At 37.2% G+C, this 27,804-nt stretch overlaps 1 protein-coding gene across 3 annotated transcripts; it reads right to left on the bottom strand.

Moving 5' to 3' along the window:
• Positions 1 to 279: 279 nt before the first annotated feature.
• Positions 280 to 26,995, bottom strand: GTF2H2 (general transcription factor IIH subunit 2). 3 transcript variants are annotated; one of them, XM_053475401.1, is made up of 16 exons: positions 26,926 to 26,995; positions 26,277 to 26,353; positions 26,064 to 26,141; positions 8,860 to 8,896; positions 8,655 to 8,741; positions 8,331 to 8,381; positions 7,049 to 7,103; positions 6,656 to 6,761; positions 5,088 to 5,178; positions 4,713 to 4,800; positions 3,922 to 4,029; positions 3,626 to 3,689; positions 2,675 to 2,778; positions 1,974 to 2,076; positions 1,701 to 1,740; positions 280 to 1,014 (listed from the first exon to the last, which is right to left on the bottom strand). In XM_053475401.1, the coding sequence occupies exons 2-16, from the start codon at positions 26,330 to 26,332 to the stop codon at positions 895 to 897; spliced, it is 1,188 nt and encodes a 395-aa protein (XP_053331376.1). In that variant the 5' UTR covers positions 26,333 to 26,353; positions 26,926 to 26,995; the 3' UTR covers positions 280 to 894. The 3 variants fall into 3 exon arrangements, with proteins under 3 accessions (XP_053331376.1, XP_053331369.1, XP_053331383.1); XM_053475394.1 differs by having other exon boundaries at positions 26,959 to 26,992; XM_053475408.1 differs by having other exon boundaries at positions 26,966 to 26,991.
• Between the last annotated feature and the right edge of the window lie 809 nt (positions 26,996 to 27,804).

Raw genomic sequence — 27,804 nt, 5'->3', positions numbered from 1 at the left:
GTACACCCCTGTGTAAGAAGTACATACATTGCCATCACTTTCAATATTTGGAATTTAGGGAGAAATCAGGATAAAAAAAACTTTCAGGGGATATTTTTCTGTGTGTTTTATTTTTAGGAATTTTTCCTGTAGCCGTGTTTAATGTTTGGTAAGAATTCTTGATAGCTATGAAATAATAAGCGACAACATGGCTCTTCTTGCAGGACAAAGTGGGTTTTTTTTTTATGAAACAGTTTAGTTAATAAAAAGCCACAGTATACATACAAGTAAAACACAACATAAAAAAGTATTTGTTTAATGCTTACAAGGCTGCATGAAAATGATTCATAAAGAGGTAGAAAACCGTACTAGTCCCACTAAAAAGTATATTTATACATTTCCACCTTAAGTACAAAACTGAACATTCTCCTGCCCCTTATAAGTTCTAGATCAGCGTTACAGCAAAACATAAGTCCATGTTTCAAAGGTAAACAAAATAATTCCATGGGAACTGTTAATCCACTATTTGCAGAGTACATTCCTTAAGTGTCATATGAAACTACTTAAAAATGCTGACACTTATTCACTCCTAGTGAGCCTTCTTAACCGAGTGCAATATAATATACACAGCTCTTTATACTCAATGGGACATTCTCAGAGGGTTAAATACTACAGGGACCATTCATCAAGCAGATGGTCTTTACATGTAGTGTTTAAGAGATAGTAGAATATATTTTTTGCAATGTTCTAGAAAACAAAGACCTGTTATATTTCTAACATTTAATCTAAATAAATTAGATTATAAACAAGAAAAAACACTGTTCTTCTGCTTTCCTGTAGATCAGCCAGTCAGAAGCATTAGTGAAGCTGGAGATTGTCAGGTATTATCACACTGGTAGAGGCTGTAGAATAGGGTCATGATACGGCAGGGCTGGGCTGGGCATGGATACAACCAGGACAGCAATGCAGGGAATCGTGGATAAACAGGTCACACTCCACACAGAAAACACTCTGGCAAACGGTGCAAATGTAAACCTATATTAACAAAGAAAAGAATAAATGTTACTGCGGTCAGTATATGTGAATACAAACTCATGATACAGTTAAGAAAGTGACAATTAAAGAAGGTAGCCGTCATTCCTTATGATTTTAACCATGGTAACATGGCAACATGTGGAATAACAGGAGTCTATTAGTATTTTAATACGCATTCTTTAAATTTTTTTTAAAAAAAATGCTTACCTGAAAGCTGCAGCTCCCCCACCCCCACGACAAATTCTCACCACTTATTGGCTGATTGAAGCAGCCACTCAGTGACACCAAAGTGCTTCCATTGAAATGCAATGGGGGCTTCACCGTTTGCAGTGTGAGCACTGGAGCTGACTTGCATTAAGAACATCAGGAGATGTGTTCAGTCAAACGCATCTCCTGCATAGAAAATAGCAGGCGGGGCAAATGCATATCTCTGCAAAATCTCCCATGCATTAGCAAGGGGGCCACCATGTAAATTTAAAGGGACCTCTCATCTATGTGCATTAAGGTGTATATGAAGGCTGGAGTATCCCGTTAAGAGCAAATAAAGACTTTTACTGCAGAGGCAGCACCATCACCATTTAGATTCCAGTGTATAGGAGGCCTGTGCAACTGCATTATATCGGATGTCATGTAAAGACAGTATCTGAATCCACTCTCTGCCTGGCTATTTGATACACGATACTTACTTTCTGATCTTTGAGTTCTCCATCACAACCGCGACACTGCCTAATAATTGCAATGAAACATATGTTGATATAATTATTACATTAAACAGACATTTCAACATTAGTCATAGTTCACACGCTCTAAATCTACTACATAATACAAAATACATATTTAGGCGATCAGCTAATGCAGCCATCAGTTCTTAACATAGTTCCAAATTAACTTCATTAGCACTATGTATGTATAACCGCCCATTAATTTTTGAAACTACAAAATATAATATAATGTGTTACCTCTCTCCTTCATACTCTTCCAGGCAAATTTCCTTAAAAGCATCTAATGGGAAGAGGTGGTGATAGGATCTTGCTAGATGAGGTGCAGACACCAGTGTAAGACCTAGGACAAGAGGGCATTGCTTTGGATCAGTATAACACCACTGGACTGCAAGTTATACGTTTGTAACAAGCATTTGCATTCAAAACTGGTAGTTCATTAAAGGTCAAGAGGACAGCAAGAGTACTCAGCATATTTTAATTACATTTTTATTTTACACACCAGCGGATTGTAAAACTTTATAGTTCTTTGTTGCAAGGTGTACTGTACTCTCATGCACAATAAAAATCACTGAAATGGAACAGCCTTCCAGCAGAAACGAGGGCATTTACACATGGACAGGATAGGCAGAAAATGATCCTGAATCTAAGTCAAGACCAAGGGCTGATTATGCTCTGGGTCTTTACATTAGGAAACATGGGAAGACTAGAAATGGTTCTTATCAGCCATCAAAGTTCAAGTTTCTTTCACTTACCTTTGTTATTTGTATGGTTTTTGCCTCACACTTTTAATAAACAGACGTTGCAGATGATTGAGATTAACTCCTTAAGGACAATGGGTTGTCATTAAAGGGTTAAGATTGCAGTCGACCTTGACTTGTTATGCAATAATTTGAATGAGTAGAAGTAATCCAATAAACAGGATTAGTAAATACACTTACGACAGACTTTACATTCCACAGGAAGTTCTGAGTACTTGGCTTTACACTGTGGACAGAAGTAGCCTCCTAATGTCAAGCCTGGTTCACTATTATTATCCAGGTGCCTGTTAAAACATACCAAAGAACAGAATAATCAGTGTATAAATTGCAGTTTGCAAAAAACTTCAGCCATTTCTTGCTGACATTGCAACCTAAATATGTTGATACCTACTTTGTAAAATTGAAAAAAAAAAAAAACCTGACGTATTTAAAAACTTTACTCATTTAAAAAACGAAATTAAAAAGAATGCTAAATAGATTCTAACATTTGTCCTGAGTTTAGAAATACCCAATGTTTTTGGGGTTTTTTTGCAATAAAGCACAAATCTGCTAATTCTGCACCCATGTCCTGTTACATACACCAATCAGCCATAAAATTATGGGTGGGATTTAGTAGGCAGGAAGTGAACATCTCATCCTCAAAGTTGATGTTTTAGAAACAGGAAAAATGGGCAAGCGTATGGATCTGAGTGACTTTGACAAGGGCCAAATTGTGATGGCTAGACGACTGGGTCAGAGCATCTCCCAAACTGCAGCTATTGTGGGGTGTTTACGGTCTGCAGCGGTCAATACCTATCATAAGTGATCCAAGGAAGGAAAATTGGGGGGGGGGGGCAAGGCTGGCTCATATGGTCAAAATTCACAGATGAGCTACTCTAGCCCAAAATTGCTGAAAAAGTTAATGCTGGTTCTGATAGAAAAGTGTCAGAACACACAGTGCATTGCAAGTATTGCCATTTTTGTGACATACCTGGTACATCACATACCTGGTTGCAAAAAAAAAAAACAACAAAAAAACAGTCCATCCAATTTAAAATCCAGAGAGCTTCACAGGAATTACTAAAAGAAAGAAGCCTAACAAACAGATTTTATATTTGTTACCCTTGTAAGCATGGAAAAATGTGTACATACGCCATGCTAAAAGAAGGCTTTGCATCCTGGTCGGAGAGAAAACCCATCGTATGCTGAGGAAAGCCTGAGGTGGAAAGAAACAAGTTGAAAAACACAGGGTTTAAAAAACAGGTTAAAAAAAAGTTGGGAGGGAATGCAACTGCTAAATCATGTGCCAACGCAAACTGAAAGCTTACTTTAAAATACTCTATTATATTTGCCTCTTATTTGTGCAATTTCATACATACAATCTGTGTATTCTCTCCCATCTTCTCTACTCAAATTAAAAACAAGATAAGAAGAAAATGTGTGCTTACCCATGCGGATGAGTGAACACTCAGAGCCATTACTTGCAGGTGGAGGGCTCACGTGATACATGAGGAGTTCCTTGAAGTGACTTTCATCCAAAATCACATGATAGACACCTTATTAAAAAAAAAAGGCAATTATAACCTCTTAACGACTCTTTTCTGGAATCTTACATTCAGTTCTGGCATTTACAGATTTTAAAATAAACATGTATTTGTAACCAATGTTATCTGTATATAGTTCCTGTTCTCAGGATCTGCATGATTTTGTTACATTATTGTTCCTCCTGGTGGCGGCGGCCTTTTTCCAAGTATATGGCAGAAAACTTCAGGATATAAAACTGACATTTATGTTCGGTACAGCCTAAACAAACAATATAACCAACAGTCAGTAGCAAAAAAAATAAGTTTGTTTGCAGCTTCCAGATAAAATTGCCAGGTTTTTTTGCTGATTGAGGAAAAATGAAGCTTAACTCTATAAATGACCTAAAGGTTTATAGTAATATCCTGGACCTTGAAGGTTTTTTTTTTTTCATCTTTTCACATGAGGACAAATTGAACAAATCGGTACCTTCTTGACAGACCTTTCTTGTTCATGTGAGGGTATCCTTTTTTAAAAAGCACTCCAGAAACATAAATGTATCATAACCGCCATCAAGGACTGATCTTTATGTTTAAGACATAACCCTTAAAAAGCCATACAAATATTTTAATTCCTTTTTTATTTTTTTTATTTAAAAAAAAAAAAAAAGATATCCGACTATGGCCCACCAAAATACACAGTACAGAATATTGCTCACCACCAGTCTCTCGTGTCAGCACAGTACAGACTCGCACTTCAGCAGAAAGGCCGATTACAGACACTCGGATTTTGCTGGCTTTCAGGCACTGACGGGAAATCAAAGGAAATGTTTTGTTAGAATACAGACATGTTATAGATAAGGTACCCAATAAGTCCAGCAATCACAATTAGTCTAGATATCTGTATCTAAACCTTGCAGATAGGAACTACAAAAATATACACTGAAACATTAATTTTTATAATGCTTACATATATTTTTCAATCAAACCATATAAAAGTTCACTAAATGCATGAACTGCTACTGATACAGTCATTGATTTGATTAAATAAGCCACATTGGTATGTATTCACTAAAATGGGAATTAGTATTTACCTTTATCATTTCATAGATATTACAAGGGTCGCATGTAGTCAGACTACTAAAAATCACCAAGATTTCACGACTCGTATGACCAGGCATGTGTCTGTATGAGAAAAAAAAATAGAAGAGAACATACTATTTAATAATCTAAAGTTATATGCTCATAAGAGAAAATTAACCATGAGAAGTGGGGTACCTCCTATACCAGCAATGGCGAACCTATGCCACAACGGGCACGCAAAGCCTTCAGTTGTGGCACGCAGCTCGGTTGCCAACTGACAGAGCCGGCCGTTGAGGTGTGTGGAAGGAGAGAGAGAGGGGCGCCATGCGGTCGCTCATGAAAAAGCCGCCACCCTCCTCGGTGCTGCCCTGACTGCCTTGGTGGGAGTGTGAGGCCTCGATCTTGGACGCGATGCTGGCATTACATGCTGAGCGCCAGAATATGACAATATATTCTGGCGCTGAGCAGTGAAGCAGCGAACACCACGGAACAGCAACGAGACAGAGGCTTTGCGCTCCACCACAGCACTTCAGCAGGGTAAGTGAACAAAGGGGGCTGGGGTAGACAGTATGAAGGGGGGGATAGTGAGAAAGGGGGTAGTAAAAATATTGAAATAGAGTGAGAATGAGTGAGAGAATGATTAATTAATGTGTGGATGAATTGTGGGAACAGATGAGAGTATGAATTCATGTGTGGATACTTTGTGTGAATGACAGAATGAATGAATTAATGTATGAATTGGGTATGAATGAGAGCATGAATGTGGTTGAATTGCTTGATTGTTTTTTTTTAATGCAATAATGAAGGTGTAAATGAGTAAGAGAATGAATGATTGTGTGAATTAATGATTATGTGAATAAAAGAGTGAATGAGTGAGTGACTCCATTTATTTTGTTTGCAAATGCTAATGTTATTTTATAAAATCCTTTTCACAAGCCGACCCTCTTTTCATGTGTTTTTCTGCTTGGGCAGATAGATGGGTCAAATGGTTATCTGCTGACACATTCTATGCTTAACAAACAAACATAATTCATATGGGCAGAATGATGCACACTGTTGTGTATAGTAATTTTGTACTGTAAAAACTTCCTTTCTATGTTTAATATGTAGTGTTGGTACTTTGAGGTCTGCAACTTGGTTTGATGCAGAGAATTGGGCACTTGGGCCCAAAAACATTCACCATCATTGTCCTATACCATTCCAATTCTCACCAAATTAGGGTTTGCATGATCGTTTCATTAAAGTGAAGTTACTAAACTATAATTTTATAACATGGATCCCCTTATTAAGTGAAAATTTGGAAGATGTACAGAAGGATACTATTGTTTTGCTGGGAAAATGTTTAGAAATGTTGGTATATCTACCACTGGGTTTTATTCACTAAAGCAAGAGTTTGCAGGAGAATTGTGGGTCCAACGCCTCACTTTTCATTATGAAAGGCCAACACCGGTAAGTTTCTTCAACAAAAAGGGCTGAGCTGGGCCTACATGATATATTATTCAATGAGTGATGAGACCGGCCAGAGGAATGTGCTAAAAATAATTGCAATACATTTATTACAGAATTTAGAGACACTAACTTCAGAGTCTGTAAAGCCAGGTTTAGGGAATTGTACAGGGACGGCTCGCCGGTACAGGTCATGTCTACAGCCTTCTTCAGCGCAGTTATATGCTGTCTGGGATTACCTAGAGGAAAAAAATTAAAATTTGGCAACTGCACAAACAAGAGCTCCTTTCTCACAGGATTTCACAAAAAGTGATTTTAAACAGCCAAATATAGGGATCCACATAAACTGAAAAGGGTATAGAGACCCTGAACCCTGCAGTTCTAATTAGGCTTCTGGCATATTCTATTAAATCTGTATGAGTTTTATGTGTTAAGATATAGCCCAGTTTTTAATGGTCCACTACTGATTAACATAGAAAAAACTTTAACAAAATTTAAAGAGAATTGAAATTGACATGTTTCATACCAGCAAGTTCTGTCAACTTTTCTGCCCTCTTATTTCTTGTAACAATGAGGCCAACCTAGAAAAAAAGAGTAAAGTTATATATCAATTTTCCTAACAGTAGATCCCAAAGACACACAACTATAGCAAGTAAAAGCCGGCCTGTATTTGGGGTAAAGCAATGCAGATCCAGGCAAATATACAAGATAAGACTGAACATGAAAAATGTTCCCCCTTATTCTGAATTTGTGACATAAGATAAAGGGGAATTGATAGATCATCTTTAGTGGATAAACATTTTATACAAAAAAAGTAGAAAAAAAAACAAAACAAAGGAATTATTTATGTGGAAATAAAATTAATGTAAGACTTCATTTAGATTTGGATTTATAATCCATTTAGATTGTAAACCCAGAATCCCTGCCAGGAACTTTGTGTAAGTATCATAAGGCTAGATGGCAATCTGACCATTTAGCCAAGTCGGGGTTCTAAACACTGATGTGTCTGTATGTGATAATGTACATTTGCTATGTATGTGTTAAGTGCCCCATTTAAATTGTACAGTGCTGCGTAGTTTGTTAGAGCTTAATAAAATAAATTAATAATAGTAATAAATAATCATAAAAGGGACACAAACCAACTTCAATGCAAGAGAGTCACCTTTTAAATGTTTTCTTTATTATTCCATATACTTATTGCCAGCCAGTTTGAGAAAGAGTTCTGGGGGTCTACTGAGATGCCGACACTGATCAGGCAACTGATTTCAATGGCTTTCCTGCCACTGACTGCCTGCTTTAAACAGTCAAAAGTGGTGGGAAAACTCTAGTGCTGCAGCGTCTCCTACAGCAAAGTAATTTATTTTATTTATTACCCTACAAGTATAAAATGCATATTAAAGTACATAAAGTATTTTAAATATGCATTCATCGTTGGAGGGGTTGTGTGGGACGTGTGACTCTACTTTCAACAGAAACCTGCAACCCCACTAAGAAATGTACATACATGCATACAAATAAATAACTCAGACAAGGCAATAAACTATAAAGCATTTAATGCTTTAGGCACCCAATGTGTTGGAGATGAAAGAACAATGTGCAGGCATTAGCTGAGCGATAGCTTTTGCCGCTGCTGGCACCTAAACTGGGCACTCGAGGCACATATGCCCAGTCTGCCTTATAAGTAATCCACCCTCATTCAATATATAAAATCAATACTCTTATGGCAACGTAATGCATTCCATTTAAAGCAGAAGCCACAGCCCAAGGATAATCTGTGAGAATTATAGAATTGGTGACATAACACATACCTGACTTATAGGGTTTTGATCAAAATATTCATCCACAAAATATTCCATCAACTAAAAAAAAAATGTTAAGTGTGTCAGAGAATGTTTGCATTAAAAGACATGTATACTGCCACATCAAGCAAAACAGCGAAATACTCCTCGTCTTCCTTTCCCATGCATTGAACAGATATGCATGTAACATTTATACAAAATGAGAAATACTATACTGAGAAATTCTATGAGACTATGATACTTACACATAATCAGCAATGCAATTGTCAGAGCCGCAAAGCCAAGTTGCAAGAATATCTGTCTAGATGGTAAAGAAAAAGGTGCAATCCTTACCTTTAACGTAGACGTGAGCCTGTTGGGTTTCAGATCTTGGTCTTCCATTGTTCTAGAACCATCAATAACCACATAAAGGTGGCGCATCTGAAAAAATAATACAGCATTAAAATACTACAAACCAACCTACACAACTATAAACTATATGTAAGAAAACCACAAGATTATTTTCACTGTTCGATATTGTAAACATTTTAACTCTTACCATTCCAAGTCGAACTTGGCCACGGTGTTCGAAGACTCTAGAAATATAAAACAAAAGAATTAAGTGTAGGTGCGTAGGCTATTACATAGGGAAGGTAAAATGTAACTTATTATTACATTTGCATCAGTATTTACAATTAGAGGCTCTATATCTTGATGTAGGTTTTGTAGATAGGACTGTGTGTAGATTGGTACTTAAATAAGCTACTGGATGCATGCAATTTACCAATGTATGGCATGTAACGGTAAGGCATTAGAAAGCCATGTCACAGACCAGGTATATTCACTCTCTGTATAACAGATTAGTAACCATTCATCCTGAACGCATCACCCATCACTTTTGATAGTTTAACAGCCCATGGGAAGAGTAGGGAAATAAATTAAAACCGGATACTCTATAATTGTTTCAGTTTGTTTGAGTCTATTTAACTTCTGAGTATATGCAAAAAAAATACCTTACTTTGTTATACCGGTATATGGCCCATTACAAATAATATTACATAAACAAATTAGTTTAAACAAAAGAAAAAAGAAGAGAAAAGAGAGTAAACCCATTAAATGTTTGAAATATAGAAAACCGGCATCTACACACACAATATAACAGGGGGTCCATGTTTTTTCAACTGGAGTCAAGCTATCAGACAGTTTCAAATCAGTGGTCATGCCATCAGACGCTTTTTCTTTAGATTAGCAAAAGGTGCCTTAGACCTGGAAATGTGATAATAATCATATAATGTTACAATTTTTAGTGGATTTTGCAGCGTTCTCACACAAATATATCTCCCTACAAAATTAGATACGTTTATTAAACAAATTAAAGGTAAATATCCGCTCATATCTAGCAAATTACCTTTTATAACATTTCTGCATATATTACAAAATTCCACCGTTGGACCAACACATTTACACTGCACATATCTCACACACACACCCCTATATAATATCTTACAATATTGTGCATTTTTACTGTGGAAATTTAAAGATATAGCACCCCAAATAGCAGTGCAGTACTTGATAAATGTCATATTTCAACATTCTACATGGGGTTAAAAAAAAAAAACCCCATTGGACCAATACAGTTACACTGCACATATCTCAAACACAACCCCCTCTATTATTTCTGAGAATATGGTGCATTTTTACTGTGGAAATTTAAAGCTATAGTGCCCCAAGTATCAGCCCGGTAGACAGCAACTGTAATTTTTCAACATTCTACATGGGGTTGAAAAAAATTCCCCCATTGGACCAATACAGTTACACTGCAGATATCTCAAACACATGCCCCTCTATTGTTTCTGAGAATATGGTGCATTTTTACTGTGGAAATTTAAAGCTATAGCGCCCCAAATATTAGCCCAATACATAGCAAATGGGATTTTTCTAAAATCTACAGAGGGTTAAAAAAAATTCCTCCATTGGACCAATTCAGTTACACTGCACATATCTCAAACACACCATTCTCTATTATTTCTGAGAATATGGTGCATTTTTACTGTGGAAATTTAAAGCTATAGCACCCCAAATATCATCCCAGTAGACAGCAACTGGCATTTTTCAGCATTCTACAGAGGGTTAAAAAAAATTCCCCCATTGGACCAATACAGTTACACTGCCGATATCTCAAACACATGCCCCTCTATTATTTCTGAGAATATGGTGCATTTTTACTGTGGAAATTTAAAGCTATAGCGCCCCAAATATCAGCCCAGTAGACATCAACTGCCATTTTTCAACATTCTACAGAGGGTTAAAAAAAATTCCCCATTGGACCAATACAGTTACACTGCAGATATCTCAAACACATGCCCCTCTATTATTTCTGAGAATATGGTGCATTTTTACTGTGAAAATTTAAAGCTATAGCGCCCCGAATATCAGCCCAGTAGACAGCAACCTTCATTTTTCAACATTCTACAGGGGGTTAAAAAAAATTGCCCCATTGGACCAATACAGTTACACTGCAGATATCTCAAACAAGTGCCCCTCTATTATTTCTGAGAATATGGTGCATTTTTACTGTGAAAATTTAAAGCTATAGCGCCCCAAATATCAGCCCAGTAGACAGCAACCGTCATTTTTCAACATTCTACAGGGGGTTAAAAAAAAATTCCCCATTGGACCAATACAGTTACACTGCAGATATCTCAAACACATGCCCCTCTATTATTTCTGAGAATATGGTGCATTTTTACTGTGGAAATTTAAAGCTATAGCGCCCCAAATATTAGCCCAATTCATAGCAAATGGGATTTTTCAAAAATCTACAGGGGTTAAAAAAAAATTCCCCCATTGGACCAATATATTTACACTGCACATATCTCAAGCACACCCCCTTCTATTATTTCTGAGAATATGGTGCATTTTTACTGTGGAAATTTAAAGCTATAGCGCCCCAAATATCATCCCAGTAGACAGCAACTGGCATTTTTCAGCATTCTACAGAGGGTTAAAAAAAAATTCCCCATTGGACCAATACAGTTACACTGCAGATATCTCAAACACATGCCCCTATATTATTTCTGAGAATATGGTGCATTTTTACTGTGGAAATTGAAAGCTATAGCGCCCCAAATATTAGCCCAATTCATGGCAAATTAGATTTTTCAAAAATCTACAGAGGGTTAAAAAAATTCCTCCATTGGACCAATTCAGTTACAGTGCAAGTATCTCAAACACACCATCCTCTATTATTTCTGAGGATATGGTGCATTTTTACTGTGGAAATTTAAAGCTATAGCGCCCCAAATATCATCCCAGTAGACAGCAACTGGCATTTTTCAGCATTCTACAGAGGGTTAAAAAAAATTCCCCCATTGGACCAATACAGTTACACTGCAGACATCTCAAACACATGCCCCTCTATTATTTCTGAGAATATGGTGCATTTTTACTGTGGAAATTTAAAGCTATAGCTCCCCAAATATCAGCCCAGTAGACAGTAACTTACATTTTTCAACATTCTACAGGGGGGTTAAAAAAAATTCCCCATTGGACCAATACAGTTACACTGCAGATATCTCAAACACATGCCCCTCTATTATTTCTGAGAATATGGTGCATTTTTACTGTGGAAATTTAAAGCTATAGTGCCCCAAATATCATCCCAGTAGACAGCAATTGCCATTTTTCAACATTCTACAGGGGGTTAAAAAAAATTCCCCCATTAGACCAATACAGTTACACTGCAGATATCTCAAACACATGCCCCTCTATTATTTCTGAGAATATGGTGCATTTTTACTGTGGAAATTTAAAGCTATAGCGCCCCAAATATCATCCCAGTAGACAGCAACTGGCATTTTTCAGCATTCTACAGAGGGTTAAAAACAAATTCCCCATTGGACCAATACAGTTACACTGCAGATATCTCAAACACATGCCCCTCTATTATTTCTGAGAATATGGTGTATTTTTACTGTGGAAATTTAAAGCTATAGCGCCCCAAATATTAGCCCAATTCATAGCAAATGGGATTATTCAAAAATCTACAGAGGGTTAAAAAAAATTCCTCTATTGGACCAATTCAGTTACACTGCAGATTTCTCAAAGACATGCCTCTCTATTATTTCTGAGAATATGGTGCATATTTACTGTGAAAATTTAAAGCTATAGTGCCCCAAATATCAGCCCAGTAGACAGCAACCGTCATTTTTCAGCATTCTACAGGGGGTTGAAAAAAATTCCCCCATTGGACCAATACAGTTACACTGCAGATATCTCAAACAAGTGCCCCTCTATTATTTCTGAGAATATGGTGCATTTTTACTGTGGAAATTTAAAGCTATAGCGCCCCAAATATTAGCCCAATTCATAGCAAATGGGATTTTTCAAAAATCTACAGAACGTTAAAAAAAATTCCTCCATTGGACCAATTCAGTTACAGTGCAAGTATCTCAAACACACCATCCTCTATTATTTCTGAGGATATGGTGCATTTTTACTGTGGAAATTTAAAGCTATAGTGCCCCAAATATTAGCCCAATACATAGCAAATGGGATTTTTTAAAAATCTACATGGGTTAAAAAAAATTCCCTCATTGGACCAATACAGTTACACTGCAGATTTCTCAAAGACATGTCCCTCTATTATTTCTGAGAATATGGTGCATTTTTACTGTGGAAAATTAAAGCTATAGCACCCCAAATATCAGCCCAGTAGACAGCAACTGGCATTTTTCAACACTCTACAGAGGGTTAAAACAAATTCCCCCATTGGACCAATATATTTACACTGCACATATCTCAAGCACACCCCCTTCTATAATTTCTGAGAATATGGTGCATTTTTACTGTGAAAATTTAAAGCTATAGCGCCCCAAATATCTGCCCAGTATACAGCAACCGTCATTTTTCAACATTCTACAGGGGTTTGAAAAAAAATTCCCCCATTGGACCAATACAGTTACACTGCAGATATCTCAAACAAGTGCCCCTCTATTATTTCTGAGAATATGGTGCATTTTTACTGTGGAAATTTAAAGCTATAGCGCCCCAAATATTAGCCCAATACATAGCAAATGGGATTTTTCAAAAATCTACAGGGGTTAAAAAAAATTCCCCCATTGGACCAATATATTTACACTGCACATATCTCAAGCACACCCCCTTCTATTATTTCTGAGAATATGGTGCATTTTTATTGTGGAAATTTAAAGCTATAGCGCCCCAAATATCATCCCAGTAGACAGCAACTGGCATTTTTCAGCATTCTACAGAGGGTTAAAAAAAAATTCCCCATTGGACCAATACAGTTACACTGCAGATATCTCAAACACATGCCGCTATATTATTTCTGAGAATATGGTGCATTTTTACTGTGGAAATTGAAAGCTATAGCACCCCAAATATTAGCCCAATTCATAGCAACTGAGATTTTTCAAAAATCTACAGAGGGTTAAAAAAAATTCCCCCATTGGACCAATTCAGTTACAGTGCAAGTATCTCAAACACACCATCCTCTATTATTTCTGAGGATATGGTGCATTTTTACTGTGGATATTTAAAGCTATAGCGCCCCAAATATTAGCCCAATACATAGCAAATGGGATTTTTTTAAAATCTACAGGGGTTAAAAAGAATTCCCCCATTGGATCAATACAGTTACACTGCAGATTTCTCAAAGACATGCCCCTCTATTATTTCTGAGAATATGGTGCATTTTTACTGTGGAAATTTAAAGCTATAGCACCCCAAATATCAGCCCAGTAGACAGCAACTGGCATTTTTCAACACTCTACAGAGGGTTAATAAAAATTCCCCCATTGGACCAATATATTTACACTGCACATATCTCAAGCACACCCCGTTCTGTTATTTCTGAGAATATGGTGCATTTTTACTGTGAAAATTTAAAGCTATAGCACCCCAAATATCAGCCCAGTAGACAGCAACCGTCATTTTTCAACATTCTACAGGGGTTTGAAAAAAATTCCCCCATTGGACCAATACAGTTACACTGCAGATATCTCAAACAAGTGCCCCTCTATTATTTCTGAGAATATGGTGCATTTTTACTGTGGAAATTTAAAGCTATAGCGCCCCAAATATTAGCCCAATACATAGCAACCGTAATTTTTCAACATTCTACAGGGGTTAAAAAAAATTCCCCCATTGGACCAATATATTTACACTGCACATATCTCAAGCACACCCCCTTCTATTATTTCTGAGAATATGGTGCATTTTTACTGTGGAAATTTAAAGCTATAGCGCCCCAAATATCATCCCAGTAGACAGCAACTGGCATTTTTCAGCATTCTACAGAGGGTTAAAAAAATTCCCCCATTGGACCAATACAGTTACACTGCAGACATCTCAAACACATGCCCCTCTATTATTTCTGAGAATATGGTGCATTTTTACTGTGGAAATTTAAAGCTATAGCTCCCCAAATATCAGCCCAGTAGACAGTAACTGACATTTTTCAACATTCTACAGGGGGTTAAAAAAAAATTCCCCATTGGACCAATACAGTTACACTGCAGATATCTCAAACACATGCCCCTCTATTATTTCTGAGAATATGGTGCATTTTTACTGTGGAAATTCAAAGCTATAGCGCCCCAAATATCAGCCCAGTAGCCAGCAATTGCCATTTTTCAACATTCTACAGGGGGTTAAAAAAAATTCCCCATTGGCCCAATACAGTTACACTGCAGATATCTCAAACACATGCCCCTCTATTATTTCTGAGAATATGGTGCATTTTTACTGTGGAAATTTAAAGCTATATCGCCCCAAATATCATCCCAGTAGACAGCAACTGGCATTTTTCAGCATTCTACAGAGGGTTAAAAAAAATTCCTCCATTGGACCAATTCAGTTACAGTGCAAATATCTCAAACACACCATCCTCTATTATTTCTGAGAATATGGTGCATTTTTACTTTGTAAATTTAAAGCTATAGTGCCCCAAATATCATCCCAGTAGACAGCAACTGCCATTTTTCAGCATTGTACGGAGGGTTAAAAAAAATCCCCCCATTGGACCAATACAGTTACACTGCAGATATCTCAAACACATACCCCTCTATTATTTCTGTGAATATGGTGCATTTTTACTGTGGAAATTTAAAGCTATAGCGCCCAAAATATCAGCCCAGTAGACAGTAACTGACATTTTTCAACATTCTACAGGGGGTTAAAAAAAAATCCCCATTGGACCAATACAGTTACACTGCAGATATCTCAAACACATGCCCCTCTATTATTTCTGAGCATATGGTGCATTTTTACTGTGGAAATTTAAAGCTATAGCGCCCCAAATATTAGCCCAATTCATAGCAAATGGGATTTTTCGAAAATCTACAGAGGGTTGAAAAAAAATCCTCCATTGGACCAATTCAGTTACAGTGCAAGTATCTCAAACACACTATTCTCTATTATTTCTTAGAATATGGTGTATTTTTACTGTGGAAATTTAAAGCTATAGCAGCCCAAATATCATCCCAGTAGACAGCAACTGGCATTTTCAGCATTCTACAGAGGGTTAAAAAAAATTCCCCCATTGGACCAATACAGTTACACTGCAGATATCTCAAACACATGCCCCTCTATTATTTCTGAGAGTATGGTGCATTTTTACTGTGGAAATTTAAAGCTATATCGCCCCAAATATCAGCCCAGTAGACAGTAACTGCCATTTTTCAACATTCTACAGGGGTTTAAAAAAAAATTCCCCATTGGACCAATACAGTTACACTGCAGATATCTCAAACACATGCCCCTCTACTATTTCTGAGAATATGGTGCATTTTTACTGTGGAAATTTAAAGCTATAGCGCCCCAAATATCAGCCCAGTCGACAGCAACTGCCATTTTTCAACATTCTACAGGGGGTTAAAAAAAAATTCCCCATTGGACCAATACAGTTACACTGCAGATATCTCAAACACATGCCCCTCTATAATTTCTGAGAATATGGTGCATTTTTACTGTGGAAATTTAAAGCTATAGGGCCCCAAATATCAGCCCAGCAGACAGCAACTGACATTTTTCAACATTCTACAGGGGTAGAAAAAAATTCTCCCATTGGACCAAAACAGTTACACTGCAGATATCTCAAACACATGCCCTTCTATTATTTCCGAGAATATGGTGCATTTTTACTGTGGAAATTTTAAGCTACAGTGCCCCAAATATCAGCCCAATACATAGCAAAAGGGATTTTTCAACATTCTACAGAGGGTTAAAAAAAATTCCTCCATTGGACCAATTCAGTTACAGTGCAAGTATCTCAAACACACCATTCTCTATTATTTCTGAGAATATGGTGCATTTTTACTGTGGAAATTTAAAGCTATAGCGCCCCAAATATCATCCCAGTAGACAGCAACTGGCATTTTTCAGCAGTCTACAGAGGGTTAAAAAAATTCCCCCATTGGAGCAGTACAGTTACACTGCAGATATCTCAAACACATGCCCCTCTATTATTTCTGATAATATGGTGCATTTTTACTGTGGAAACTTAAAGCTACAGTGCCCCAAATATCAGCCCAATACATAGCAAATGGGATTTTTCAACATTCTACAGAGGGTAAAAAATAAATCCTCCATTAGACCAATTCAGTTACAGTGCAAGTATCTCAAACACACCATCCTCTATGATTTCTGAGAATATGGTGCATTTTTACTGTGAAAATTTAAAGCTATGGCGCCCCAAATATCATCCCAGTGGACAGCTAATGGGATTTTTCAACATTCTACAGAGGGTTAAAAAAAATTCCCCCATTGTACCAATACAGTTACACTGCAGATATCTCAAACACATGCCCTTCTATTATTTCTGAGAATATGGTGCATTTTTACTGTGGAAATATAAAGCTATAGTGTAATTTAGTTATAAATATAAAGGTCCTGGTATATGTCACTGTCAAACAACCCCCCAATATGTGTTCAGCAACATCTCCTGAGTATGGTGATACCCCACATGTATAGGTTTGTCAGATTGTTTGGCTGGCAAAAGGCTACTTTTGGGACATGCGTAATTCAGGTAGTCATTTGGTCATTCTGCCTCTATATCCTCTTTGGATTATCTTTGAAGCAGACTACTTCAATTTACCACATCAAACCATATATTTTTGAAAACTAGACACCACAAAGTATTTCAAATGCTGGTATTTTAAACCTTTTATGCATGAGAATATAAAAATATTTATATTTATTTATATATGTTCGATAGTGACGCATACCAGGAGCTATGAATTCATTCCTGAAGTACAATTTGTGTGGAAAAAAATACAAAATTAAATTTTGGGAAAGACAGGTGGTAGAATCTCATGCATAAAAGGGTTAAAATACCAGCATTTGAAATACTTTGTGGTGTCTAGTTTTCAAAAATATATGGTTTGATGTGGTAAATTGAAGTAGTCTGCTTCAAAGATAATCCAAAGAGGATATAGAGGCAGAATGACCAAATGACTACCTGAATTACGCATGTCCCAAAAGTAGCCTTTTGCCAGCCAAACAATCTGACAAACCTATACATGTGGGGTATCACCATACTCAGGAGATGTTGCTGAACACATATTGGGGGGTTGTTTGACAGTGACATATACCAGGACCTTTATATTTATAACTAAATTACACTATAGCTTTATATTTCCACAGTAAAAATGCACCATATTCTCAGAAATAATAGAAGGGCATGTGTTTGAGATATCTGCAGTGTAACTGTATTGGTACAATGGGGGAATTTTTTTTAACCCTCTGTAGAATGTTGAAAAATCCCATTAGCTGTCCACTGGGATGATATTTGGGGCGCCATAGCTTTAAATTTTCACAGTAAAAATGCACCATATTCTCAGAAATCATAGAGGATGGTGTGTTTGAGATACTTGCACTGTAACTGAATTGGTCCAATGGAGGATTTTTTTTTTACCCTCTGTAGAATGTTGAAAAATCCCATTTGCTATGTATTGGGCTGATATTTGGGGCACTGTAGCTTTAAGTTTCCACAGTAAAAATGCACCATATTATCAGAAATAATAGAGGGGCATGTGTTTGAGATATCTGCAGTGTAACTGTACTGCTCCAATGGGGGAATTTTTTTAACCCTCTGTAGACTGCTGAAAAATGCCAGTTGCTGTCTACTGGGATGATATTTGGGGCGCTATAGCTTTAAATTTCCACAGTAAAAATACACCATATTCTCAGAAATAATAGAGAATGGTGTGTTTGAGATACTTGCACTGTAACTGAATTGGTCCAATGGAGGAATTTTCTTTAACCCTCTGTAGAATGTTGAAAAATCCCTTTTGCTATGTATTGGGCTGATATTTGGGGCACTGTAGCGTTAAATTTCCACAGTAAAAATGCACCATATTCTCGGAAATAATAGAAGGGCATGTGTTTGAGATATCTGCAGTGTAACTGTTTTGGTCCAATGGGAGAATTTTTTTCTACCCCTGTAGAATGTTGAAAAATGTCAGTTGCTGTCTGCTGGGCTGATATTTGGGGCCCTATAGCTTTAAATTTCCACAGTAAAAATGCACCATATTCTCAGAAATAATAGAGGGGCATGTGTTTGAGATATCTGCAGTGTAACTGTATTGGTCCAATGGGGAATTTTTTTTTAACCCCCTGTAGAATGTTGAAAAATGGCAGTTGCTGTCTATTGGGCTGATATTTGGGGCGCTATAGCTTTAAATTTCCACAGTAAAAATGCACCATATTCTCAGAAATAGTAGAGGGGCATGTGTTTGAGATATCTGCAGTGTAACTGTATTGGTCCAATGGGGAATTTTTTTTTAAACCCCTGTAGAATGTTGAAAAATGGCAGTTACTGTCTACTGGGCTGATATTTGGGGCGATATAGCTTTAAATTTCCACAGTAAAAATGCACCATATTCTCAGAAATAATATAGCGGCATGTGTTTGAGATATATGCAGTGTAACTGTATTGGTCCAATGGGGAATATTTTTTTAACCCTCCGTAGAATGCTGAAAAATTCCAGTGGCTGTCTCCTGGGATGATATTTGGGGCGCTATAGCTTTAAATTTCCACAGTAAAAATGCACCATATTCTCAGAAATAATAGAGGATGGTGTGTTTGAGATATTTGCACTGTAACTGAATTGGTCCAATGGAGGAATTTTTTTTAACCCTCTGTAGTATGTTGAAAAATGGCAGTTACTGTCTACTGGGCTGATATTTGGGGCACTATAGCTTTAAATTTCCACAGTAAAAATGCACCATACTCTCAGAAATAATAGAGGGGCATGTGTTTGAGATATCTGCAGTGTAACTGTATTGGTCCAATGGGGGAATTTTTTTTAACCCTCTGTAGAATGCTGAAAAATGCCAGTTGATGTCTACTGGGATGATATTTGGGGCTCTATAGCTTTAAATTTCCACAGTAAAAATGCACCATATTCTCAGAAATAATAGAGAATGGTGTGTTTGAGATACTTGCACTGTAACTGAATTGGTCCAATGGAGGGATTTTTTTAACCCTCTGTAGATTTTAGAAAAATCCCATTTGCTATGAATTGGGCTAATATTTGGGGCACTATAGCTTCATATTTCCACAGTAAAAATGCACCATATTTTTGGAAATAATAGAGGGGCATGTGTTTGAGATATCTGCAGTGTAACTGTATTGGTCCAATGGGGATTTTTTTTTTAACCCCCTGTAGAATGTTGAAAAATGGCAGTTACTGTCTACTGGGCCGATATTTGGGGTGCTATAGCTTTAAATTTCCACAGTAAAAATGCACCATATTCTCAGAAATAATAGAGGAGCATGTGTTTGAGATATGTGCAGTGTAACTGTATTGGTCCAATGGGGGAATTTTTTTTTAACCCTCTGTAGAATGCTGAAAAATGCCAGTTGCTGTCTACTGGGATGATATTTGGGGCGCTATAGCTTTAAATTTCCACAGTAAAAATGCACCATATTCTCGGAAATAATAGAGAATGGTGTGTTTGAGATACTTGCACTGTAACTGAATTGGTCCAATGGAGGAATTTTTTTTAACCCTCTGTAGATTTTTGAAAAATCCCATTTGCTATGAATTGGGCTAATATTTGGGGCGCTATAGCTTTAAATTTCCACAGTAAAAATGCACCATATTCTCAGAAATAATAGAGGGGCATGTGTTTGAGATATCTGCAGTGTAACTGTATTGGGCCAATGGGGAATTTTTTTTTAACCCCCTGTAGAATGTTGAAAAATGGCAATTGCTGTCTACTGGGCTGATATTTGGGGCGCTATAGCTTTAAATTTCCACAGTAAAAATGCACCATATTCTCAGAAATAATAGAGGGGCATGTGTTTGAGATATCTGCAGTGTAACTGTATTGGTCCAATAGGGAATTTTTTTTAACCCCCTGTAGAATGTTGAAAAATGTCAGTTACTGTCTACTGGCCTGATATTTGGGGAGCAATAGCTTTAAATTTCCACAGTAAAAATGCACCATATTCTCAGAAATAATAGAGGGGCATGTGTTTGAGATATCTGCAGTGTAACTGTATTGGTCCAATGGGGGAATTTTTTTTAACCCTCTGTAGAATGCTGAAAAATGCCAGTTGCTGTCTACTGGGATGATATTTGGGGCGCCATAGCTTTAAATTTCCACAGTAAAAATGCACCATATTCTCAGAAATAATAGAAGGGGGTGTGCTTGAGATATGTGCAGTGTAAATATATTGGTCCAATGGGGGAATTTTTTCAAACCCCTGTAGAATGTTGAAAAATGACGGTTGCTGTCTACTGGGCTGATATTTGGGGTGCTATAGCTTGAAATTTTCACAGTAAAAATGCACCATATTCTCAGAAATAATAGAACGGGGTGTGCTTGAGATATGTGCAGTGTAAATATATTGGTCCAATGGGGGAATTTTTTTTAACCCCTGTAGATTTTTAAAAAATCCCATTTGCTATGTATTGGGCTAATATTTGGGGCGCTATAGCTTTAAATTTCCACAGTAAAAATGCACCATATCCTCAGAAATAATAGAGGATGGTGTGTTTGAGATACTTGCACTGTAACTGAATTGGTCCAATGGGGGAATTTTTTTTAACCCTCTGTAGATTTTTGAAAAATCTCATTTGCTATGAATTGGGCTAATATTTGGGGCGCTATAGCTTTCAATTTCCACAGTAAAAATGCACCATATTCTCAGAAATAATATAGCGGCATGTGTTTGAGATATATGCAGTGTAACTGTATTGGTCCAATGGGGAATATTTTTTTAACCCTCTGTAGAATGCTGAAAAATGCCAGTTGCTGTCTACTGGGATGATATTTGGGGCGCTATAGCTTTAAATTTCCACAGTAAAAATGCACCATATTCTCAGAAATAATAGAAGGGGGTGTGCTTGAGATATGTGCAGTGTAAATATATTGGTCCAATGGGGGATTTTTTTTTAACCCCTGTAGATTTTTGAAAAATCCCATTTGCTATGTATTGGGCTAATATTTGGGGCGCTATAGCTTTAAATTTCCACAGTAAAAATGCACCATATTCTCGGAAATAATAGAGGGGTATGTGTTTGAGATATCTGCAGTGTAACTGTATTGGTCCAATGGGGGAATTTTTTTTCAAACCCCTGTAGAATGTTGAAAAATGACGGTTGCTGTCTACTGGGCAAATTTTTGGGCGCTATAGCTTTAAATTTTCACAGTAAAAATGCACCATATTCTCAGAAATTATAGAAGGGGGTGTGCTTGAGATATGTGCAGTGTAACTGTATTGGTCCAATGGGGGAATTTGTTTTAACCCTCTGTAGAGTGTTGAAAAATGCCAGTTGCTGTCTATTGGACTGATATTTGGGGTGCTATAGCTTTAAATTTCCACAGTAAAAATGCACCATATTCTCAGAAATAATAGAGGGACATGTCTTTGAGAAATCTGCAGTGTAACTGTATTGGTCCAATGGGGGAATTTTTTTTAACCCCTGTAGATTTTTAAAAAATCCCATTTGCTATGTATTGGGCTAATATTTGGGGCGCTATAGCTTTAAATTTCCACAGTAAAAATGCACCATATCCTCAGAAATAATAGAGGATGGTGTATTTGAGATACTTGCACTGTAACTGAATTGGTCCAATGGAGGAATTTTTTTTAACCCTCTGTAGATTTTTGAAAAATCCCATTTGCTATGAATTGGGCTAATATTTGGGGCGCTATAGCTTTAAATTTCCACAGTAAAAATGCACCATATTCTCAGAAATAATAGAGGGGCACTTGTTTGAGATATCTGCAGTGTAACTGTATTGGTCCAATGGGGGAATTTTTTTCAACCCCCTGTAGAATGTTGAAAAATGACGGTTGCTGTCTACTGGGCTGATATTTGGGGCACTATAGCTTTAAATTTTCACAGTAAAAATGCACCATATTCTCAGAAATAATAGAAGGGGGTGTGCTTGAGATATGTGCAGTGTAAATATATTGGTCCAATGGGGGAATTTTTTTTAACCCCTGTAGATTTTTGAAAAATCCCATTTGCTATGTATTGGGCTAATATTTGGGGCGCTATAGCTTTAAATTTCCACAGTAAAAATGCACCATATTCTCAGAAATAATAGAGGGACATGTCTTTGAGAAATCTGCAGTGTAACTGAATTGGTCCAATAGAGGATTTTTTTTTTAACCCTCTGTAGATTTTTGAAAAATCCCATTTGCTATGAATTGGGCTAATATTTGGGGCGCAATAGCTTTAAATTTCCACAGTAAAAATGCACCATATTCTCAGAAATAATAGAGGGGCATGTGTTTGAGATATCTGCAGTGTAACTGTATTGGTCCAATGGGGAAATTTTTTTTAACCCTCTGTAGAATGCTGAAAAATGCCAGTTGCTGTCTACTGGGATGATATTTGGGGCGCTATAGCTTTAAATTTCCACAGTAAAAATGCACCATATTCTCAGAAATAATAGAGGGGCATGTGTTTGAGATATCTGCAGTGTAACTGTATTGGTCCAATGGGGGAATTTTTTTCAACCCCCTGTAGAATGTTGAAAAATGACGGTTGCTGTCTACTGGGCTGATATTTGGGGCACTATAGCTTTAAATTTTCACAGTAAAAATGCACCATATTCTCAGAAATAATAGAAGGAGGTGTGCTTGAGATATGTGCAGTGTAAATATATTGGTCCAATGGGGGAATTTTTTTTAACCCTCTGTAGAATGTTGAAAAATGGCAGTTGCTGTCTACTGGGCTGATATTTGGGGTGCTATAGCTTTAAATTTCCACAGTAAAAATGCACCATATTCTCAGAAATAATAGAGGGACATGTCTTTGAGAAATCTGCAGTGTAACTGAATTGGTCCAATAGAGGAATTTTTTTTAACCCACTGTAGATTTTTGAAAAATCCCATTTGCTATGAATTGGGCTAATATTTGGGGCGCTATAGCTTTAAATTTCCACAGTAAAAATGCACCATATTCTCAGAAATAATAGAGGGGCATGTGTTTGAGATATCTGCAGTGTAACTGTATTGGTCCAATGGGGAATTTTTTTTAACCCTCTGTAGAATGCTGAAAAATGCCAGTTGCTGTCTACTGGGATGATATTTGGGGCGCTATAGCTTTAAATTTCCACAGTAAAAATGCACCATATTCTCAGAAATAATAGAAGGGGGTGTGCTTGAGATATGTGCAGTGTAAATATATTGGTCCAATGGGGGAATTTTTTTTAACCCTCTGTAGAATGTTGAAAAATGGCAGTTGCTGTCTACTGGGCTGATATTTGGGGTGCTATAGCTTTAAATTTCCACAGTAAAAATGCACCATATTCTCAGAAATAATAGAGGGGCATGTGTTTGAGATATCTGCAGTGTAACTGTATTGGTCCAATGGGGGAATTTTTTTTAACCCCTGTAGATTTTTGAAAAATCCCATTTGCTATGTATTGGGCTAATATTTGGGGCGCTATAGCTTTATATTTCCACAGTTAAAATGCACCATATTCTCAGAAATAATAGAGGGGCATGTGTTTGAGATATCTGCAGTGTAACTGTATTGGTCCAATGGGGGAATTTTTTTCAACCCCATGTAGAATGTTGAAAAATTACGGTTGCTTTCTACCGGGCTGATACTTGGGGCACTATAGCTTTAAATTTCCACAGTAAAAATGCACCATATTCTCAGAAATAATAGAGGGGGTTGTGTTTGAGATATGTGCAGTGTAACTGTATTGGTCCAATGGGGTTTTTTTTTTTTAACCCCATGTAGAATGTTGAAATATGACATTTATCAAGTACTGCACTGCTATTTGGGGTGCTATATCTTTAAATTTCCACAGTAAAAATGCACCATATTGTAAGATATTATATAGGGGTGTGTGTGTGAGATATGTGCAGTGTAAATGTGTTGGTCCAACGGTGGAATTTTGTAATATATGCAGAAATGTTATAAAAGGTAATTTGCTAGATATGAGCGGATATTTACCTTTAATTTGTTTAATAAACGTATCTAATTTTGTAGGGAGATATATTTGTGTGAGAACTCTGCAAAATCCACTAAAATTGTAACATTATATGATTATTATCACATTTCCAGGTCTAAGGCACCTTTTGCTAATCTAAAGAAAAAGCGTCTGATGGCATGACCACTGATTTGAAAGTGTCTGATAGCTTGACTCCAGTTTTTTTCAGCAGTGGGTCATTTCATCAGAAATGTATGTGCGCGTGGGCCCTGTTAAATTTTCTATTGAGAATATGGCTCTACCGGCCCAAAATTCATAACAATGCGCTGCATTATTAATATCCAGAGCATATAAAAAATTATAAAATTTAAAAATCACTTGTGACTTGTTTAGCCCACTGACATTGATCGGCAAGACTGATCAATAATCAGTGACCTAAAGTGTCACTAATAACTGATCAGTTTGCGATAATTATGTATTAAAAAATAAAATGTTTTTCTTTACCTTGGATAACCTCTCACTCTGTGACAGCTGTCACTTATGGGAGGGGGACATCAAGTGGTCAGGAGTGATCTGATCTTCGTCACCCCACTCCTGACTGGCTCTGCAGTAATTTAAACCGAGCCGTGTATATACATCCGCATGGTCCTCAGCGGGCTACACTTTGATGTCCCGCAAGCTACATTTGGGCCGCAGGCCGCATGTTGGATGCCCTTGCAATATAACATGTGTTCCTTTGTTTTAATTTAGTATAGATTATGTGCATTTCTTAAACTGCACATATCTGTTTTATTGTGATTGGGGACTTCCTACCGGCTATAATGCCATCTAGAACAAAGCGGAAACGTATAATTCAAAGGGGATTCCAGTGTCACACACAGCCTCACCATAGAAGACTGTATATTAAAGTACCTTGTAAGTACTTGAACATACATTCCTCAACTTCCTTTAACTGTTCCTGATGTATAGACTTTTAATCAGTCCTTGGTCTCATGTTAGATTCAGGAGGACTTTACGCCTATTTAAATTCCATCATTGTATTAGCTGAGCATCCCACATGGGCGCAGGCAGCAGATGTGTTCAGCTAAGGGTCTGGAGGGCAGAAGAAGAAATGAAATGCAGAGTATCTACATGCATTTACAAGGGGACCCACACGGTAAAATTTAAAAGGAATACTTAGCTATCATATGCATTAGAGCGTACGATGGTTTGAGTGTCCATTTAAAAGCCCTACTGGGGCGTTAGACTAAAACACAGCAATACAGTAACATTTTTTGTTATTTATATGTGCATGTCCGCAATTATTTATTGCTTACAACTGGTTAACCATACCTTTTCCTTTTGTCCTTGAAAAGAATTTCATCTATTGTGGATTTAAGTGATCCAGACTCGTCCTCCTTTAGCACCTCCCTATAAACACGCAAACAAAAAAAACAGCACAAAGAGGGTTTGAACGGTTCCGACGTGTGTTCGACAACTGATAAAATACCTGTAACGTTATACATCCATGTAAACGAAACTTAGACGAGACATATTAACGCATACCATGTTCTTTCATAGCCTCCTTCCCAGCGCTTGGTTCTTTCTGGTTCTTCATCCATGCTTTAATATTTAGTAGGACTCTAACACCAAAACAAATAATATGTTAATATAACTAATATTTTAAACAATAGAAAAAAAGCTTAATGCTCATTACCTCTCGTATATTATATACACAGGCCATAAGAACAGAGCTGATCTGGCCCACAGATACACCTGTTGTGGAGAGAGGTCCCAGTTCAAGCGGTGGCTCTATTTTCCTTAAAACAATTCTGCTAATCGTCTCCCACCAGCAAAGAAACGGACATCGGGCATAGCTTGCAAAATGCATTCCACAACATACAAGCTTGTATGTGTATGGCATATGCCAGTATAAGCATGTCTGTACTTAAAGCATGTATTTGTGTAACTGATGTATGGCAGTATGTGCATTTCTGTACCTAAAGCATGTATTCGTGTAATTGATGTATGACAGTATACGTATAGCTGTATACATACTTCCTGTCCCCATATGATCTATATTCTATACAGTCTCATCTCCTTCGTGTCATTGTACTGCGCCTCCTATACCCTCTCCCTCGCGGTAATATTTAGAGTTAATAATATTTCCCCTTCCTCCTCCCCGGCACACGCCGGACCCGGTCCCCATAATTACAGCGAGCAACTGTAGTAACACCGTCCGTATTACCCGGCACCTTACTGCTTCAGCGTCCCGACCTCTCTGCGTCTGACGTCACGTTACGCACTGTCGTATTGCGTTCTGGTATCGAGCGTCCCTGTGACACGCTGAAAAGGGGAAGTGGTGTCAGCAGTGTGGATTTGGTTAAAGTGCAATTTTACCTCATATTTTTTTATTATCTGCGCGTTTAGTGTCAAACTATTTCACCATAGACAGTATCTATGGCCAAAGACCTTGGCTACATATGGTACACTTGGCTATATGGGTGTGTGCGTATATATATATATATATATATATATATATATATATAGATATATAGATATATATATATATATATACACGGTGTATGTATATATATATTACACGCACCCATATCGCCAGGTGGGTCATGCGCGGAGTGGTTTCCCCTCTTGTTGTATAAATGGTACTTTCCCCTTCGAGCTGCAGGTAAATAGCAGAGCAGCTGTTCCCTCACCCTCCTCTAGAGGGGGCTAGTGGCGCTTCAGAGCTAAATGCAGGCCACGGATTTCTTCTCATTGCTCTCTCAATAGGAATGTATGTAAGAGAAACGTGCGGTGCGCATACACATCATATAAATATACGCGGCGGTAACGCATTGTCTTCCAGGAATGTAGTGTATTGCAGAGCTCTTTATAATACTGCCCTTGTTATATAGCGAGTATGAGTAACGTATGTATCTAACAATGACATTTAAGTTGACAATATGTAGAACCGACAATAACATTAGCACATTAAAGGGATACTCCAGCAATCATATGCACATTAATATATATTTGCTCGATTACAAGACAAGGTTTTTTTCAGAGAAAATGCTCTGAAAAATACCCCTCGTCT

Source organism: Spea bombifrons, chromosome 1 (assembly GCF_027358695.1).
Source record: "Spea bombifrons isolate aSpeBom1 chromosome 1, aSpeBom1.2.pri, whole genome shotgun sequence".
In the NCBI taxonomy this organism is placed as follows: domain Eukaryota; kingdom Metazoa; phylum Chordata; class Amphibia; order Anura; family Pelobatidae; genus Spea; species Spea bombifrons.
The sequence above is the reverse complement of the archived record's forward strand: the minus strand, read 5'-3'. Positions and strand labels throughout refer to the sequence as shown.

What these genes read in the sequence shown, in the direction of transcription:
- GTF2H2 (XM_053475401.1), bottom strand. Translation starts at nt 26,332, where the DNA reads ATGGATGAAGAACCAGAAAGAACCAAGCGCTGGGAAGGAGGCTATGAA. An exon ending in CTGGCTTTACAGACTCTGAA is followed by an intron (nt 5,179 to 6,655) that starts GTTAGTGTCTCT and finishes TTTCTCATACAG; the next exon opens with ACACATGCCTGGTCATACGA. An exon ending in GAGAACTCAAAGATCAGAAA is followed by an intron (nt 1,015 to 1,700) that starts GTAAGTATCGTG and finishes TTGTTAATATAG; the next exon opens with GTTTACATTTGCACCGTTTG.